Source organism: Mobula birostris, chromosome 20, assembly GCF_030028105.1.
Source record: "Mobula birostris isolate sMobBir1 chromosome 20, sMobBir1.hap1, whole genome shotgun sequence".
In the NCBI taxonomy this organism is placed as follows: Eukaryota; Metazoa; Chordata; class Chondrichthyes; order Myliobatiformes; family Myliobatidae; genus Mobula; species Mobula birostris.
This window is the reverse complement of record NC_092389.1, coordinates 3,582,690-3,599,692: the sequence shown is the minus strand read 5'-3', so window position 1 is coordinate 3,599,692 and position 17,003 is coordinate 3,582,690. Positions and strand designations below refer to the sequence as shown.

The 17,003-nt window shown below is 41.6% G+C and overlaps 2 protein-coding genes across 3 annotated transcripts in view; both read right to left on the bottom strand.

The window, feature by feature from the left end:
* Positions 1–325: 325 nt before the first annotated feature.
* Positions 326–1,520, bottom strand: h2ax (H2A.X variant histone). The gene has a single exon (XM_072238772.1). It carries the CDS (start codon positions 1,518–1,520, stop codon positions 1,002–1,004), a length of 519 nt encoding a protein of 172 aa, XP_072094873.1. The 3' UTR covers positions 326–1,001.
* A 10,229-nt stretch (positions 1,521–11,749) lies between these two features.
* Positions 11,750–17,003, bottom strand: part of c2cd2l (c2cd2 like) — a 154,103-nt gene continuing 148,849 nt past the window's right edge. For both annotated transcript variants that reach the window (XM_072283883.1, XM_072283884.1), the window contains exons 13-14: positions 15,502–15,787; positions 11,750–14,549 (exon numbers count right to left, since the gene is read on the bottom strand). In XM_072283883.1, coding sequence (XP_072139984.1) covers positions 14,320–14,549; positions 15,502–15,787 — 516 coding nt within the window. In that variant the 3' untranslated portion in view covers positions 11,750–14,319. The remainder of the gene's footprint in view (positions 14,550–15,501; positions 15,788–17,003) is intronic.

Genomic DNA, 17,003 nt, shown 5'->3' with positions numbered 1-17,003 from the left:
TGAGAGGCAGATTTCATGCTCCTGGTTTTTTTTCTATCACCCATTAAAAATTTCACAGCAGATTCAAACTTCGCCCCCACTTCATGTTACTTCGATGTTATCTGGTCATTAACTAAGAGCCATCTTAAACAACCACATCTGGTCACTGGTTTCAAATGGGCAAACATTTTATCTAGTACCTGTTTCAGATGTCCAAGTCATTTTCCCCGTGTTGCTCTGTGGAGGGATCAGAGGAATGGCCTAGACCCCAGTTTGTCACATGTCACGCTAATTCAATAGCACAAAGCAAAAATCAAAAACCATAAAGAATGACTAGAAATTCTAGTTTTATGTAAACAGGAAAAACTTTATTCTGAACCAGCAGTGTATACTTATTCAAAGGTCTTCATAGGTTGAACAATTCGTCTTGCCGGTGTACTGCAGATTTTGATGTCAGTTAAGGTACAGAATTCTACATTAGAACACATCCTAGTTGAAACAGGATGGGCTGATCACGTGACAAAGGTTGCTTAACGGTTACCAAAAAACTAATTCGAATTTTCAGTAAATTTTTTTAAACGAGCAAAAGCCCTTAAACATTTTATTACAGGTTTACGAACAACATGAAGAAGGCACTCAAGGAATTGCTTGTGCAAGCCAACTCTAAAGAAACTTGAATAAACCATTAACAGCTTTTGAACTCCAAAATTCACAAAACGAACCACGTGCGGCGATGCAAAAGAGGGCCGCCACGATTCAATAACAGAAACAATAACAATTTCATTCAATTGCAAATCAGAAAACTCAATAAAAGTCCAAGAAACGAGAACATATAACTTCATAAAAATTGGAACTTAAATTGGAACAAAACAGCATAAAATTCATGAAAGGGCAGGAGCCTCACAGCCTCTCGTCCATGAGAGGTCCCGAGAAAGGTCTTATTGGACTCAAAGCTTTTTAAAGTCCATTTCTCTTACGAGTCCTCCAGCCGGTGCACGTCCTCCAGTCCGCTACAGGGCGCCCTAATAATCCTGCGACTGCTGCAAGCTCTTCTTGCTGCTGGACTTGCTTCCGCCGCTACTCCCGGCTGTGGAAGGGCCCGAACTCGACTTCTTAGGCAGCAGGACGGCCTGTATATTAGGAAGCACGCCGCCTTGGGCGATGGTGACACCGCCCAGCAGCTTGTTGAGCTCCTCATCATTGCGGATGGCGAGCTGCAGGTGGCGGGGGATGATGCGTGACTTCTTGTTGTCGCGGGCCGCGTTTCCCGCCAGCTCCAGGATTTCGGCAGTCAGGTACTCGAGCACAGCCGCCAGGTAAACGGGGGCGCCACCCCCCACTCGATCGGCATAGTTCCCCTTGCGTAGCAGTCGGTGCACTCGACCGACTGGAAACTGCAGTCCAGCCCGGGATGATCGTGTTTTAGCTTTAGACCGGACTTTCCCGCCACTGCTTTTGCCTCTTCCCGACATGTTCTGCTCTACTTCAATAACCTGTAAAATGGCGATGGACGGTTGGCGGGTCTGCGTATTTATAGTCATCCCGCCCGTCTACGTCAAGGTCCCGCCCCCAAACTGTTCGCCCATTGGAGAATCGGACCCATCCCACTCTTCTATTGGTGATCTATCAGATCAATCAGAATAATCAGTGGGCCGGCCAGAATTTGTTCGCGCGCCATTCTCCGTCTGGCTGTGATTGGGCAAACCTCTCAGTCATAGACCAATGATTAATGTTCCCGCCTCAAAACATGATTTAAATTTTTTGCAATGGTAAAGGCGCGCTAATTAAAGCGGGTTTACAGTGAAGCCAGCGCAAAAATATTTGTTTTTAAACGTACGTGTATTTTAATTGCGCTATATTCAATTGTAATATCTGCCCTTTTTAATCGGAAAGAAAATGAAGAACTCTTGGCCAACGAGGTCGGCAGACCCAGCACCCAAAATTAAACATAGCGTGTACTTTCTACAATTTTTTGGTAAACGTTTGTAAGATCCAGAGAGATCAACATTGTGCAATGAGAAGTGCCTCAAAGAATGAACGGGAGATAACCGCGAGAACCCCGCGCGCAAGCGGCAGCGAACAACGATCCCCCTCCCCCCACCCACACCTGCAGAAAAAGCGCAACATTCCAGGTCGCTCAACGAACTAAACCGTCTTTCCTGACGCAGTTATAATATAATATCCAAGTTGCAATTATAAAATAATTAATAATTTATAGATAATATTTTATAATTGTAACTTGGTCGAGTTGCAGGAAATAACATCCACGGCGTGTATGTTGAATATTATAACTGCGTCAGGAAAGACGGTTTAGTTCGTTGAGCGACCTGGAATGTTGCGCTTTTTCTGCAGGTGTGGGTGGGGGGAGGGGGATCGTTGTTCGCTGCCGCTTGCGCGCGGGGTTTTGCGGTTATCTCCCGTTCATTCTTTGAGGCACTTCTCTGTTTTCGTGTATGTTTGCAAAGAAAAAGCATTTCAGGATGTATATTGCATACATTACTCTGACACTAAATTCGACTTTTGAACCTTAATTGCGCGATTTTGCGGGCTCTCCTCTTGTTTAACGGGAAAGCACTTGGTTCCAATTCAGTGTCACCTTTCCAACAACAATACACCCTGGGTTTCGGCGGGGAGGGGCAGTGAAAACTCTCAGCGCTGTTTCTCTTTCGATAACACAAGCTCTCTGTTAATAGATAACACGCTCTTTCTTCCTGTTATATCAGAAACATTTCCTCCCGCAAATCATTTTTTTCTTCCCTGTGTGTAGTCGGGCCTGAGCATGTCCTTCTGTGCCAAAACCATTATCAACCACAAATTACGCTACCCGTAATGTGGGAGTATTTTATCCTGTCTCCATATGCGTTCATTGTAACAAAAATGTTGTTTTTTCGCACATTTCCCGCGCTCAGTCTTCTCATTTCTCAAGTCTAATGAATAAGTTCCCCATCTGCCATATTTACTCCCCCCCCCCCCACAGATGCCACCTGGCCAGCATTTTCCATTTATTTCTAAGTACAAAGTAAATTTATTATCAAAATATACATACAGTATGTCACCATATTCAAACCTGAGATTCATTGTCTTGTGGGTATTCACAGTAAATACGAATAAACTAAAAGCATAAACAAAATAATAAATAAATAAGCAATAAATACCTAGAACATGAGATGAAGAGTCCTTCAAAGTGAGTCTATTGATTGTGGAAACATTTCAGTGATGGGGTGAGTGAAGTTATCCCCTCTGGTTCAAGTGGCTGATGATTGAGGGGTGATAACTGTTCCTGTACCTGGTGGTTTTGATTATTTTTTATATATATATATATACACACACACACACATATGTCTAGTCTGTCAGGCATTACCAACTCCTTACACAGGCCTGGTAGCTCAAGCCTTCTTTGCTGATCCAGTGTGAGATGAGGTGCTAGGTGCTTCTTGCAGAAACATAGCTTCAGGACCACATCCCATATACCATCAAACTTCAGGCTACGTCACTCAGGGATCTGTGCTAATATTATTTTGTGACTGTATGTGCTCGATCGTAACTATATGTGCTGTGTGTGACAGGTATAGTGAGAGGGACAGAGAGAGAAAAAGGAGAGAGAGAGAAAAAGGAGAGAGAGAGAGAAAGAATGTGTGTATATAAATAAATAATGGATGGGGTACGAGGGGGAGGTGGGGCATTAGCAGAAGTTTGAGACAGCTTTTGGTATAGCTAAGATTATCGCCTCCTTCCAGCTGGGTGGCATTTGTGCCTTTCTTAGAGCCCAGTTCAGTGTGGGGAGTAAAACAGGAACTAACTCATTTCTAAATTATTTATACCACTCTGCCGTATATCCATCTCTCTCCAGCATTTTGTGTGTGTTGTTCAGGATTGCTAGCATCTGCAGAATCTCTTGTGTATATTGTCTCACTACCAATGTCCCAACCTCCCCAGTCAGTACTTTGCTTTCTCCAATCACATCACCACCATTTTCACTTTGCACCTCTGTACTAGTTTAAAATCTATTATTGATTCCTCCAGCTTTTATGAGAGGTCAGCTCTGGTTAACTCGATTTCTTTCTCCACAGATGCTGCTTGACTTAAGCATTCAGAGTAATTTCTGTCTTAATTCAGCATCTCCAGTATTAAGTATTTGAATGCAAATTTTTAAAAATTAAATTGTGACATGGTTAAAAGAGAAGACTGACCAAATAGGTTACAATAGGTACATGTAATGTCAGAGAAATGTATACAATTTTTTTTCTCTCTCTCTCCTTTTTCTCCCTCTGTCCCTCTGACTATACCCCTTGCCCATTCTCTGGGGGTTTCCCCCCTGCCCCTTTTCCTTCTCCCTAGGCCTCCTGTCCCATGACCCTCTCATATCCCTTTTGCCAATCACCTGTCCAGCTCTTGGCTCCATCCCTCCCCCTCCTGTCTTCTCCTATCATTTTGGATCTCCCCCTCCCACTTTCAAATCTCTTACTCACTCTTCTTTCAGTTAGTCCTGAAAAAGGGTCTCAGCCTGAAACGTCGACTGTACTTTTTCCTAGAGATGCTGCCTGGCCTGCTGCGTTCACCAGCAACTTTGATGTGTGTTGTTTGAAATTCCAGCATCTGCAGATTTCCTCGTGTGTACTGGCTTTTGGTGCCTTTGATTGGTGAGTAACTTCTAATTACATATCAAATAGTTATAGTCATTCAACACCTTTTGATTGATTGTCCACAGTAGCCATCAATCATTTTTTTGAATTTTCATTTTCCTATTGACTCCCTCATATTCTGCCACTAATCAATTCAAAAGGACAGCCAAATAATCTACCAACCTACATGTCTTTGGGATGTAGGAGGAAATTAGTATTAGTATTTGTACAGTTTTCTCAAACAATATGTAGATGACCCTACTAGAAAGGAAGAAGGGCGTGCAGTTCTGGTCACTCAGCTATAGGATGGATGTCATTAAGCTTGAAAGGGCACAGAAAAGATTCATTAGGATGTAACTAGGACTGGAGGACTTGAGTTAAAGGGACAGGCTGGCTAGGAAATGCAGGAGGCTGAAGGGCGACCTTATAGACATAAGGCAGAAGAAATGGAGGAGTACAAATACTTGGTGCTCACCTCGACAACAGACTTGACAGGAAAACCAGCACCAAGCCTGTTTACAAGAAGGGGATGGATTGAGGAGACTCTATTTTCTAAGGAAGCTGAGGTACGCCAATGTGTGCAGCAGGACATTGGAGATCTTTTACTAGTCTGTTGTAGCAAGTGCAGTCTTCTTTGCGGCTTTATGTTGGGGGAGCAGCATTGGTGCTGGTGATGCAAAAAGACTAAATAAACTCATCAGAAAGGCTGGATCCATCCTTGACTACAATCCGAACTGTTTTGAGTTGGAGGTGAAGAGGAGGTCACTAAACAAACTGTTATCCATTATGGACAATCTGGCACATCCTCTCCATGACCTACTGAATAGGCAGTGGAGCACCCTTTCAAACAGACTCATCAGCTCCACTGTTACAAGGATCGTGACAGAAAATCTTTCCTTCCAAATGCAATAAGCATTTCATCTCTGTGTGACAGGAGAGCACACATCATAGTACAATAGTCTCTGTTTCAGCATTTCGTACATTATTGCAAATGATTGCACATTGATAAATTATTGTGTATTATTCTGTACTTTATTATTAGTTATTATTGCTAAGTGTGTTTTTAAATGTTGCTGCTGTAACGAAAGAATTTCCCACTCAGGATCAATAAAGTGCGTGCTTATTATGATACGTACACACACACACACACACACACACACACGAGGGGTGATTGATAAATTCGTGGCCTTGGGTAAAAGGAGAAGAGTAATTAACTTCAAACTTTCTGCATAGTCACTCAAAGAGTTGAACTGCACGTGCATGTAACAAGAGCTGAATAACTCATCTCCTTCTTATGCCACAAACTTATCAATCACCCCTCGTATGCGTGTGTATATATAAATATAATAAAAGGCACTTACTTTATTGATCCTGAGTGGGAAATTCTTATATATGTATATACAGACATACACATACATACACGAGATGGATTGTCACAGTCATTTTCCCAGGGCAAGGGAGTTTAAAAGCAGAGCGCAGAGATTTAAGGTGTGAGAAAAAAGATTTAGAAGTGTCCTGAGAGCAATTCTTTCACACAGGAGATGGTTAGTTTATCGAATGAGCTGCTAGAGGAAGCTGTAGGTGTGCATACAATTTCAATGTTTAACAGACATTTGGTCAGATACATGGATCGAAAAGGCCTAGAAAGATGCAGGCACATGGGACTAGCTCAACGCACACAAAATGCCGGAGGCACTCAGTAAGTCAGGCAGCATCTGTGGAGGGGAATAAATAGTCAGTGTTTTGGGCCAAGACCCTTCATCAGGACTTGTTGGTCAAGATCTCCAGCACCTGCAGAATCTCTTGTGTTTGGGACCAGCTTAGATAGATGTCTGGATCACCATGCACAAGTTGGGCTGGAGGCTCTGTTTCTGTGCTAGATGACGATTAAGAATACAGGTGAAAAGGTGCAATATTAATTGGGAGTTAGGTCACAGAATAAAGAGGAAGACCTATAAAATGGTCATCTCTGTATTTTTGTTTGGATCTCTGGATTTGTAATCTCTAATTTCACTGCCAAGTGGTGACGTGTATAGGAAATGTAAGATAGGATGATCGGGTTAATGTGTGGCTAAAAGGAAAGTGTAGGAAGGAGGGTATCAGAATTCTTTGATCACTGGAACCTGGACAAGTGGAATCAGTTCAGAATGGTTGGGGTGCACTTGAACCACAGAATGTCCAACCTCCATGCTGTTTAATGTCAAGATTCTTTAATGTAATTTCCAGAACAAAAAAAAACACAAGAACACAATAATAATAAAAACGCTATCAATATAAGTACATCAGACAGCTTATTAACTTAAGGTGACTGACAAGCAAATGACATAGTGATGGTGGTGGGAGGCGTGGAAGGGTGGGTTAGTGGGTGGAGGTGTTGATCAGCTTTACTGCTTGGAGAAAGTAACTGTTTTTGAGTCCGGTGGTCCTGGTGTGGATGCTACACAGCCTCCTCCCTGATGGGAGTGGGACAAACAGTCCGTGAGCAGGGTGGTTAGGATCCTTCATGATGTTACTGGTCTTTATTCCAGCACTTTTCTGTATATACTGGTCCTTGATTGCTGTGCTGGTGATGCCCTGGGTGTTTTGACTACCCGTTGTAGAGACTTCCTGTCTGTCGCAGTGCAGTTTCAATATCATGCAGCGACGCAGCTTGTTAGATGTTAGTAGCAAGCTTTCAGCTTTCCCAATATTAACTGGGATCATCCTAGCATATAATTCAAGAGGGAGTGGAGTTTCCAAAGTAAATCCAGCAGAGTTTTGACCCACTGTGTAGATAGTCCTCATCTGAGAAGGACCGTATGTAATCTGAGATTAGCTTTATTTGTTACAGGAACATCAAAACATGCCGGGAAATGCATTGTTTTTCGTCAATGACCAACACAGTCTGAGGATTACACCCATAAGTGTCACCATGCTTAAGGCACCAACAGAACATGGCCACTGATGATAGAGAGCATAACTGGACCATCAGGTGGCATGCCAGTGGCAGAATTTTTCAGACACTATAGCTGTCAAGGAAATCATGGAAAAGAATAAGAATGCTGCATATCCTACATTACAAAAGTATCTACAATTTACTAGTTGTTCACTTCAATTGTTTGCATGATTTGTATTTTTTTCTATCTCTTGCACATCAAGTGTTGATCTTTTATATTTATTTCTTATTCCTTTTTTCTTTAATTGGGTTCTTTTGCGTTTCTTGCTTTGTGGCTACATGTGAGCAAACAAATCTCAAGGTTGTATAATTCATACATTCTTTGCTAATAAATTGATCTTGACTAGTGCCATGTTGAGTATAAAACCATTTCAGATAACAGAATATTTTTGATAGATAATGGTAAGTATTTTTTCATTGATGATCAGGTGAGTTATGTACAGAAGCAGTTAACTTTTGGGGATTAGAAATAAATGACCTGTAGGGGTGGCACTGGGCCAAACTCATTCCTAATGTGCGAACCTAACAGTGGAACTTGTGGAATTGCTGCTAAATCAAGATTGATTTTGCCATAATAATCAAATCAGGCAAACATAACCTTTTACTATTGACTGCTCCACAGGTGCACTTTTGAGCTTCTAGCTATTCACCACTACTTTATCAGTTCCTTGTCAGTCATCTTATGTACAGACACTCCTGTGCCTAGCATCACTTTACGATATACAAGCAATGTACAGTTTATATATAAGCTATCTTATGTACTTATTTTTTTTATTATTGTATTCTTTATCTTTTGTGTGTTTTTTGTGTGCCGCATCAGATCCAGAGTAACAATTATTTCATTCTCCTTCACACTTGTGTGCAGGAAACGACATTAAACAATCTTGAAATTACAGAACTAATTTAGAGCTGAAGTTAAATGTGTTCATTCTCTGTAACTGTAACACTTTATTCTGCATTCTGTTATTGCTTTTCCTTGTGCCCTCAGTACCTCGATGTACTGATCCGTATGGTTGACATTGCTTCACTGTACATGTGGCAATAATAAAACCTGTCTCACAATACAGCATTTCTTTGCTCGTGTCATGAAAAACTTCTCCTGTGCCTTTCACAGATACTGAACGGGTGGTGTGTGTGTGTGTGTGTCTTTCTCTCTCTCTCTCTCCCTCCCTCCCTCCACAGATCATTGCCTATGTTGAATGGACAATCACTTTTCAAAGTTGCATTGTATAATATTACTTTGTACACAATGCAGGGAGTAGACACTCTCTTGTACATAGATCATGATCATGGATATATGAAATTGGGATGAATGGAGAACTATATAAGAGAACCTTCACAAAGACCATCTAACAGAGAGGCACTCAAAGCTTATCCAACAGATCTATTGGAAAATCCAAACTCTTCCGGAATAGAACTATTTTCAATGTGAATATCACTTAGTTTACCTTATATGCAAATCTTAACGCAAATCCATTAAAATTTGAAGGAGAAGCAAAAAGTAGTGGGTTGAAAACAAATGCTTTGCCCTTTATTCATAAGAGCATGATAATTGACAAGATAAGCAAGGAAGGCAAATGCAATGTTAACATTTGTTTTGTGAGGACTAGAACACAGAAGCAAGGATGTAATGCTGAGACTTTACAGGCATCCGCTAGTCTTGCAAGACCATGGATTTGTGCCTTGGAAGGTTTCCAGGGTGCAGGCCTGGGCAAGGTTGTATGGAAGACCAGCAGTTGCCCATGCTGCAAGTCTCCCCTCTCCACGCCACCGATGTTGTCCAAGGGAAGGGCATTAGGACCCATACAGCTTGGCACCAGTGTCGTTGCAGAGCAATGTGTGGTTAAGTGCCTTGCTCAAGGACACAACACACTGCCTCAGCCAAGGCTCAAACTAGCGACCTTCAGATCACTAGTCGAACGCCTTAACCACTTGGCCACACGCCAACATGCTGAGACTTTATAACGCATTTATCAGATCACATTTGGAGTATCGTGAGCCGTTTCGGGTCCCATATCTAAAGAAAGATGTGTTGGCATTGGAGAGGGTCTGGAGGAGGTTTACGAGAATGAAAGGGTTAACGTATGAGGAGCATTTAATGACTCTGGGCTCGTTCTCGAGTTTCAAAAGATGCGGGGGAATCTCATTGAAACCTACCGAATACTGAAAGGCCAGGATAACATGGAGAGGATGTTTCCTATAGTGGGGGAATCTAAGACCAGAGTGAACAGCCTCAGAATACACTGACAAGGAGGAATTTCCGTAACCAGTGGGTGGTGAATCTGTGGAATTTATTGCCATGGACAGCTGTGGAGGCCAAGTCATTGAGTATATTTAAAACGGAGGTTGATAGGTTTTGGATTAGTAAGGGTGTCAAATGTTACAGGGTGGAGGAGGATAATAAATCAGCCATGATGGAATGGCAAAGCATAATCAGTTGGATAAGTTGAAGTGTAACATGGAGGCAAAATCGAAAAGAGTAATGAATGCAGTACCAAAGGTGTTACAGTATATTTGAATGCATACAGTATACAGACTAAAGTAGCTTGTGGTGCAATTAGAGATTGGCAGGTGTGATGTTGTGGGCATCTCTGAATCATGATCGAAAGAAGATCACAGCTGGGAGCTTAGCATCCAAGAATACACAGGCAGGTAGGCAAAGGGGGTGGGTGGTTCTGTTGTTAAAAATAAAATAAAATCCTTAGAAAGAGGTGACATAGGATCGGAACATGTAGAATCCTTGTTAAGAAACTGTAAGAGTAAAAAGACCCTGATGACAGGCCTCTGGACAGTAGCCAGGATGTGGACTACAGATTACAATGGGAGACAGAAAAGGCATGTCATAAGGGCAATGTTATGGTAGTCAGGGGGATTTCAAAATGCAGATAAATTGGGAAAATCAAAATGGTGCTGGATCCCAAGACAGGGAATAGGTAGAACACATATTAGAAGGCTTTTTAGAGCAGCTTGCGGTTGAACCCATGGGGGAAAAGAAAATTCTGGATTGGGTGTTGTGTAATGAATCAGATTTGATGAGGGAGTTTAAGATAAAGGAACCCTTATGAAACATTGATCATAATATGACAGACTTCACCCTGCAATTTGAGAGGGAGAAGTCAAATGTATCAGTATTACTGTAGAGTAAAGGGAATTACAGAGTGGCATGAAAGAGGTGTTGGCCCAAAGTTGATTGGAAGGGGATACTAGCAGGGATGAAAGCAGAATAGTAAAGGCTAGAGTTTCTGGGAGCAATTTGGAAGGGGCAGGATAGATACATCCCAAAGATGAAATACTTTAAAGGCAGGATGACACAACCGTGACTATCAAGGGAAGTCAAAGCCAACATAAAAGCAGAAGAGAGGGAATGTAATAGAGCAAAAATTAGTGGGAAGTTAGAGGATTGGGAACCTTTTAAAAACTATCAGAAGGCAACTAAAACAGTAATAAGGAGAGAAAAGATGAAACATGAAGATAAGCTAGCCAATAATATCAAAGAGAATACCAAAAGTTTTTTCAAATATATGAAGAGTAAAACAGAGGCAACAGTAGATACAGTATTGGACTGCTGGAAAATGATGCTGGAGAGGTAGTAATGAGGGCAAAAAAATGGCAGATAAACTTAAGTATTTTGTGTCATTCTTCTCTGTGGAAGATACAGTAGTATGCTGGATGTTCGAGAGTGCCAGGGGGCAGAAGTGAGTGTAGTTGCTGTTACTAAGGAGAAGATACATGGGAAGCTTAAAGATCTTAAGGTAGATAAGTCAATCTGGATGAGGTAGACCACACCCCAAGGTTCTGAAAGAGGTAGCTGAAGAGATTGTGGATGCATTAGTAATGATCTTTTAAGAATCACTAGGGGAGCAGAACAAAAGAAATTCTAGGTCAGTTAGCCTGACCTCAGTGGTTGGGAAGATGTTGGAGTCGATTGTTAAGCATGTGGTTTCAGGGTACCTTGAGGCACACGATAAAATAGGCCACAGTCAGCATGGCTCCTTTAAGCGGAAATCTTGCCTGATAAATCTGTAGTTTGGTTCCCACGTACTTCCTGCTCTCGTCATTCTTGATGAGGAAATGACAGGATTGGAAAGTGTTGCCTTTGGAAGAAACTTTGTCAAGATGGTGCACCACAGTCATAGAGGGCCAGAGGGTGGTTAATAGAATGTCAATGCTTTGTCCAGGATGGAGCCAACCTTTTTCAAATCATACACTTAAAAACAATCAAAATCTTTATTAAAACATGCAGTTGCTGTGTGAACAATACATTTTTAAAACATTTATTTCCAAGAAACTTCAGGAAATGAGTTTGGGTTTAAAGTAGCATTCAGGACAGTGCAGCCCACAGTAATCTATGGGAAAGTACCTACAGATATGTACCTCCTAAAATGGTGTTTGCTTCCTGGGGTTTGACCAGCCCCCATCTTAACAGATTGTACCACTCTGTAAACCAGTAGCAAATAATGATGACCAGTGACCTTCCAAACCCAACACACATCTCCATCTTGGTAATCTGGACTTTATGTCAGCTGACTGGTTATTCTTAAGAGGTAATCTTTCCACTTGTCTCTAGGAGGATTATTTTTTGAGGTTTTTAAGGTTTTTGATATATTTTTCATTCTTAACGAAAACTAATTTCAGAACAGAGTCCACTCTGCAAGAACTGGAAGCCAACTGGCTGGCTGTGATTTCCAAAGCGTTACCTGCCGCTACAAAGTGACTGTCGGAGCTAAGATGATGTCACATCGTAATTATATTCATTCACCATCCTTCACCTGGCTGCAGAAAAGACATGATTAAGGTTTATTGTGGACAATTCTTTTTACATGTGTATCTCATAAGGAGCTACGTGCAAGAAGTCTTGGAATAATCACCAATCTCTGTGAGGTGGCAACTGAAATGCCTTAGTATTTATCGATAGAACAAAAACTAAAACAAATTAATTGGAGTGGAGATCTAATCCATAAAGTCAGCGTGGCTCAAGAAACTGGGCACAAATCATCTTTTATAGGCAGTCTCACCAAGCACTGCAGGATAGACTTGCACTAGTATAAATTTCTCTATATACAAAGTTTATCATGAACATGCCTCGGGCATCTTAGTAACTATCTTATTGTGGCTATGCCAGAGGCTACGCATCCACTGGGTATCGTGATAATGGTTACTGTATGGTCTCACGTCAGTTTCTTCACATGGGGGTAAATATTATCTTCATATTAAATTATAGCCCACCACCCATTGTGAACGTGATTTTCTTTGACAAGCACAAAAATAGTGACAATTGCCAAAAATTCTAAAATAAAATCTGAAGGTAGATTAAAAACACTCTTCAGGTCAGGAAGATTGTTGGAGAGGTAACAGCTAATATTACAGGGAACATTTGTCATCTGAAATGGTTTGTTGGGAATCTAAATTCATCAGCCTGAAACAGTAACTCTTTTTGTCTCTCCACCGATGCACCCTGACCTGTGGAGTGTTATCCCGCATTTTCTAATGACATTTATTTAAGTTACACTCAGTCACTATTGGGCCAATGGGATATTTATAAAACCAAAGAACGATACATTACGGAAGACACTGCAGTCCATTGTGCCTAGGTTAACTTTTCGATAGAGCCACTTCCTTACTCTTCCTCTGTATCCCTGCAAATTTTCTCTCTTTGATGTCCACTTTGAGACTTACAATTGAACCTATTCCTACTCTTTTTAGGAGAAGCACTTCACATCAAATAACTCACTGCATTAAAAAAAACTTATCTGTCATCAATTCCCAAAGCTTGTACCATTAGAAACTGTTTATTCCCCAGTTGCTTTTACCAAATATCTTCAAAATTTGGAACAAGGCCTTAAGACCATAAGATACAGAAGCAGAATTCGGCTGTTCAAGTCCGCTCCGCCATTCAATCATGGCTGATTTTCAAATCTTTCCCTATATCCATGCTCCAAAGACATGGCCTCTCTCTGAAAATGAAGATTCACATTCCTCACAAATATTCTCCGTGCCTTCACCAGGCCTTGGCCAGAGTGAGATTCAACATCCTGGTTTACAAGGAAAGCAGGATGTGATCTGCCAGTAAACCTGGTGAATGCAAGAAAGTGCAACAAATGCAACAGACTAATGTTATCTCAATTTCCCAAAGCAAGCACATTCTCCCCCTGTATAAATAACCCATCTCATCATGCCCTTGTTTTGGATGTCTTTCAGGATCTAAGGAGAACGGAGCTGGTTTTCCTTTCTGAGAAAGAATTAAATTTTGTCTCTACATTTACATTTTCAAAATATCAATAAATCAGTAAATGCAAGAATAGGCAGCAATCAATAATAGTTCATTCCTCCCAATTAAAACATTACAACAGTATTTCTAATAAAATATCTTGTACAGCTGCCAAAGCTTGGCAAAGTTATAGACTTTCAATAAATAAAGTTGGGGAAAGGTTAAATCTGGCTGTTAATTTACATTCAAAGCTAGTGTCACCAAACAAATGCATTTGTGTCTTAGTCTTTATCTCAGGATTTCCTTGGCTTCAGGCTGTTGAAAGGTCCATTTTATTTCCCATCAACACAACATTGTCAGACTTGGGAGAAATGTTATTGCAAAGTGGCTTTCACAAGCGATGGCAGATGAATGATGATAGCACTCTTATCATTTCACAGAAAGTCACTGAAAAGAAACCCAGGATAGAAATTACTGCAACAATCTCAGATGGGCCCCTTAGTGCTTTGCCTCTTGTTGTCAATTGAACCTCCAAGTACCCAATCTAACAATGCTGTCTGGGCATTCCAGCACATTCAGTTCCCACTTGCCCCAGAATTGCCATTTGTGTTGGCCTTTGACTTGGACTTGGACTTGAAAGAGAAGCGCTTAATAAGCTTCCGAGAGAAGCTTCCTGATTTCTTCCGTGTAGATGAAGGGCTGTCACTCACATTGGATAGGTCATCGTGGGAGTGACTAAAGCCCGACTCCTTCTGCTTGTGTTTCTTCCTGAACAAAAGCTTGGTTCCACTTCGTAGGAAGCCAACTACAAGAAAATATGAGAACAATCTAGCAATGATAATTCATCATGGGATAAAGGAATGAAACAGTATTATATAAAGAAGAAGATGGTGCTGGAAATAGTTCATTGGCCTAGAATATTAACACACAACCATGGAAAGGTACATCTGCCGTTGACAAAGATATTAGAAGATTAGCTTTATCTGTCACATGCACATCAAAACACTGAAATGTACAGTGAAATTAATTGATCGTGTCAAATCACAGTCTGAGGATGCGCTGGGGGCAGCGTGCAAGTGTTGCCATGCTTCTGGCGCCAACATAGCATACTCATGACTTACGAACTCTAACCCATACACGTTTGGAACGTGGGAGGAAACTGGAGCACCAGGAGGAAACCCATGCAGTCGTGGGGAGAACTCCTTACTGACAGCAATGGGAATTGAACCTTGATCAGTAATTGCTCACTCAGGAAGGTGATTGTGCTAACCACTATGTGACCGTGCTGAACAGGTGTAAGAAATTACATGGCCTGCATGTGACCTACAGCCGTGGGGTTGCCTCTTAAATGCCCTCCGAAATAGTTTAGCAAGCCACTCAGCTGCAAATAAACCACAATGAAATAAAACTAAGTGTAGATACTCTCTCCTTAACAGCATAGTGAGCATACCCACATCTCAAGGTGTGTAGCAGTTCAGAAAGGCAGCGCACTACCACCTTTTTGAGGACAACTAGAGGTGGCAATTAAATACTTCTTCAGTCGGCAAAGCCCACTTCCCTTGAAGAAAAATACAAAACGAAGGAACTATAGCTCACTGACTACTATTTTCTCCACAGATAATTATTATTAATGCATTATTTAGCATTTAATATAACTTAAACTGTAGTGCCTGGAAGATTTACAAAGTGATACAATTCATTGGGGGGGGGGGGGAGAAGATACTTAAAAACGTCATGATGGACTCCTTTGTGTTTACCTTTGTGATCCTTCAAGCTTCTTGTTTCCAGTGCTCCCGTTGACCCTGTTTCAGATTCTACATCATCCACTGATGGCCGCTCTGAAATATCAGATGCAACGGCTTCGTCCGGGTCTTGGCTGGCTGGTTGCCGCTGGTTCAGAGAATCAGTGGATTTGGGCGACTCTAGTGCAGCCTGAGCACTGCAGTGGGGGAGGGCGGGCAACCCCGGCTCGGACTGCAGAGAGGCGTCCATAGCTGCTGCATAGCCCACAGACAGAGCCATTTCTTCCTGATCAATGGGAGACTGGATCAAAAAAAAAAAGGACATAAGCCTATATAGTGCAGACAATTCTAGTCACTTTTTCCCCCCATCTCCTTCTCTATAACTTCCTTTAACCCTAAAGCACTCTATAATACTTCTGTTCCTCTGATGAAGGGTCTTGGTCTGAAACATTAACTGTTTGTTACTCTCCATAGATGGTGCCTGACCTGTTGAGTTCCTCTAGCACTTTTTGTGTGTAGAACTCCTTTCATATTCTCTCTCCCACTTCTGGCTGCCATGGGCGTCAGCTTCCAAATTTCTTCCCTAAATCTCTCCAGTTCTCTCTTACCTCCTTTAAGATGCTTCTAAAATCAACCGCTTTGGCTTGGTGTCTTCTTTTATTTGATCATTCTCTGACATGTACCATGGATGTTTTAAGCCATGCATTTCTAGTGAGGGGGAAGTCCAAAGAAAATCTGCGAGGCAATTCCCCCCCCCCCACCCCGGCAGAGCAGTGGCTACCTGGATCTGCTGCCAGGAGTGGTGGTGAAGGGATATGATAAAAATGTTTAAGAAGCTCTCAGATAGATACATTAATATGCAAAGAATTGAGGGAATTGGGCCACATGCTGGCAGAATGGATTAGGAGTCACTGGCTTAATTAGCTTGGCACCACACTGTGGGCTGTAGGGCCCGTTCCTGTGCTGTCCTGTTCTGTTTTAGTGCTAATTAATCCATGTTGACTAGCTGGCTGGTGGTGTAGTGGCATCAGCGCCGGACTTTGGAGCAAAGGCTCCCGAGTTTGAATCCAGACGGCTCCCTTGCATGCTTTCCATCCATGCTGAGTTGAGCGTCGAGCTAGCGACTCGGCCTCGTAAAAATAAGAAAGCCTGCTAAAAAAAACACCGTCATGATGGCGTCCCGATGATTCCACCCAGAGTTAAGGGCTTTCTTCTTTCTTCAATCCATGTTGACATTGATAGTGAATGTGTACTTTTATGTACCTTGAATCAAATGGAGAAACCTTGTTGTGCAAATGAGATACAGGTGCATGATTAAAATAGTAATAACATTTTAAGGAAAAAAATAACTTAAATTTATGTAGAATCTCAATGTTCTAAGCTCAATACCAGCTTATATCTTAATGCTATAAGCTGAAGTTTATCTTAATGTTACAAGCTCAGTATCAGATAAACTTTGACACCAAGTTAAGCAAGGAGAATTTGGGACAGTTAAGGGTCAGTCAAAAAGGTAGGTT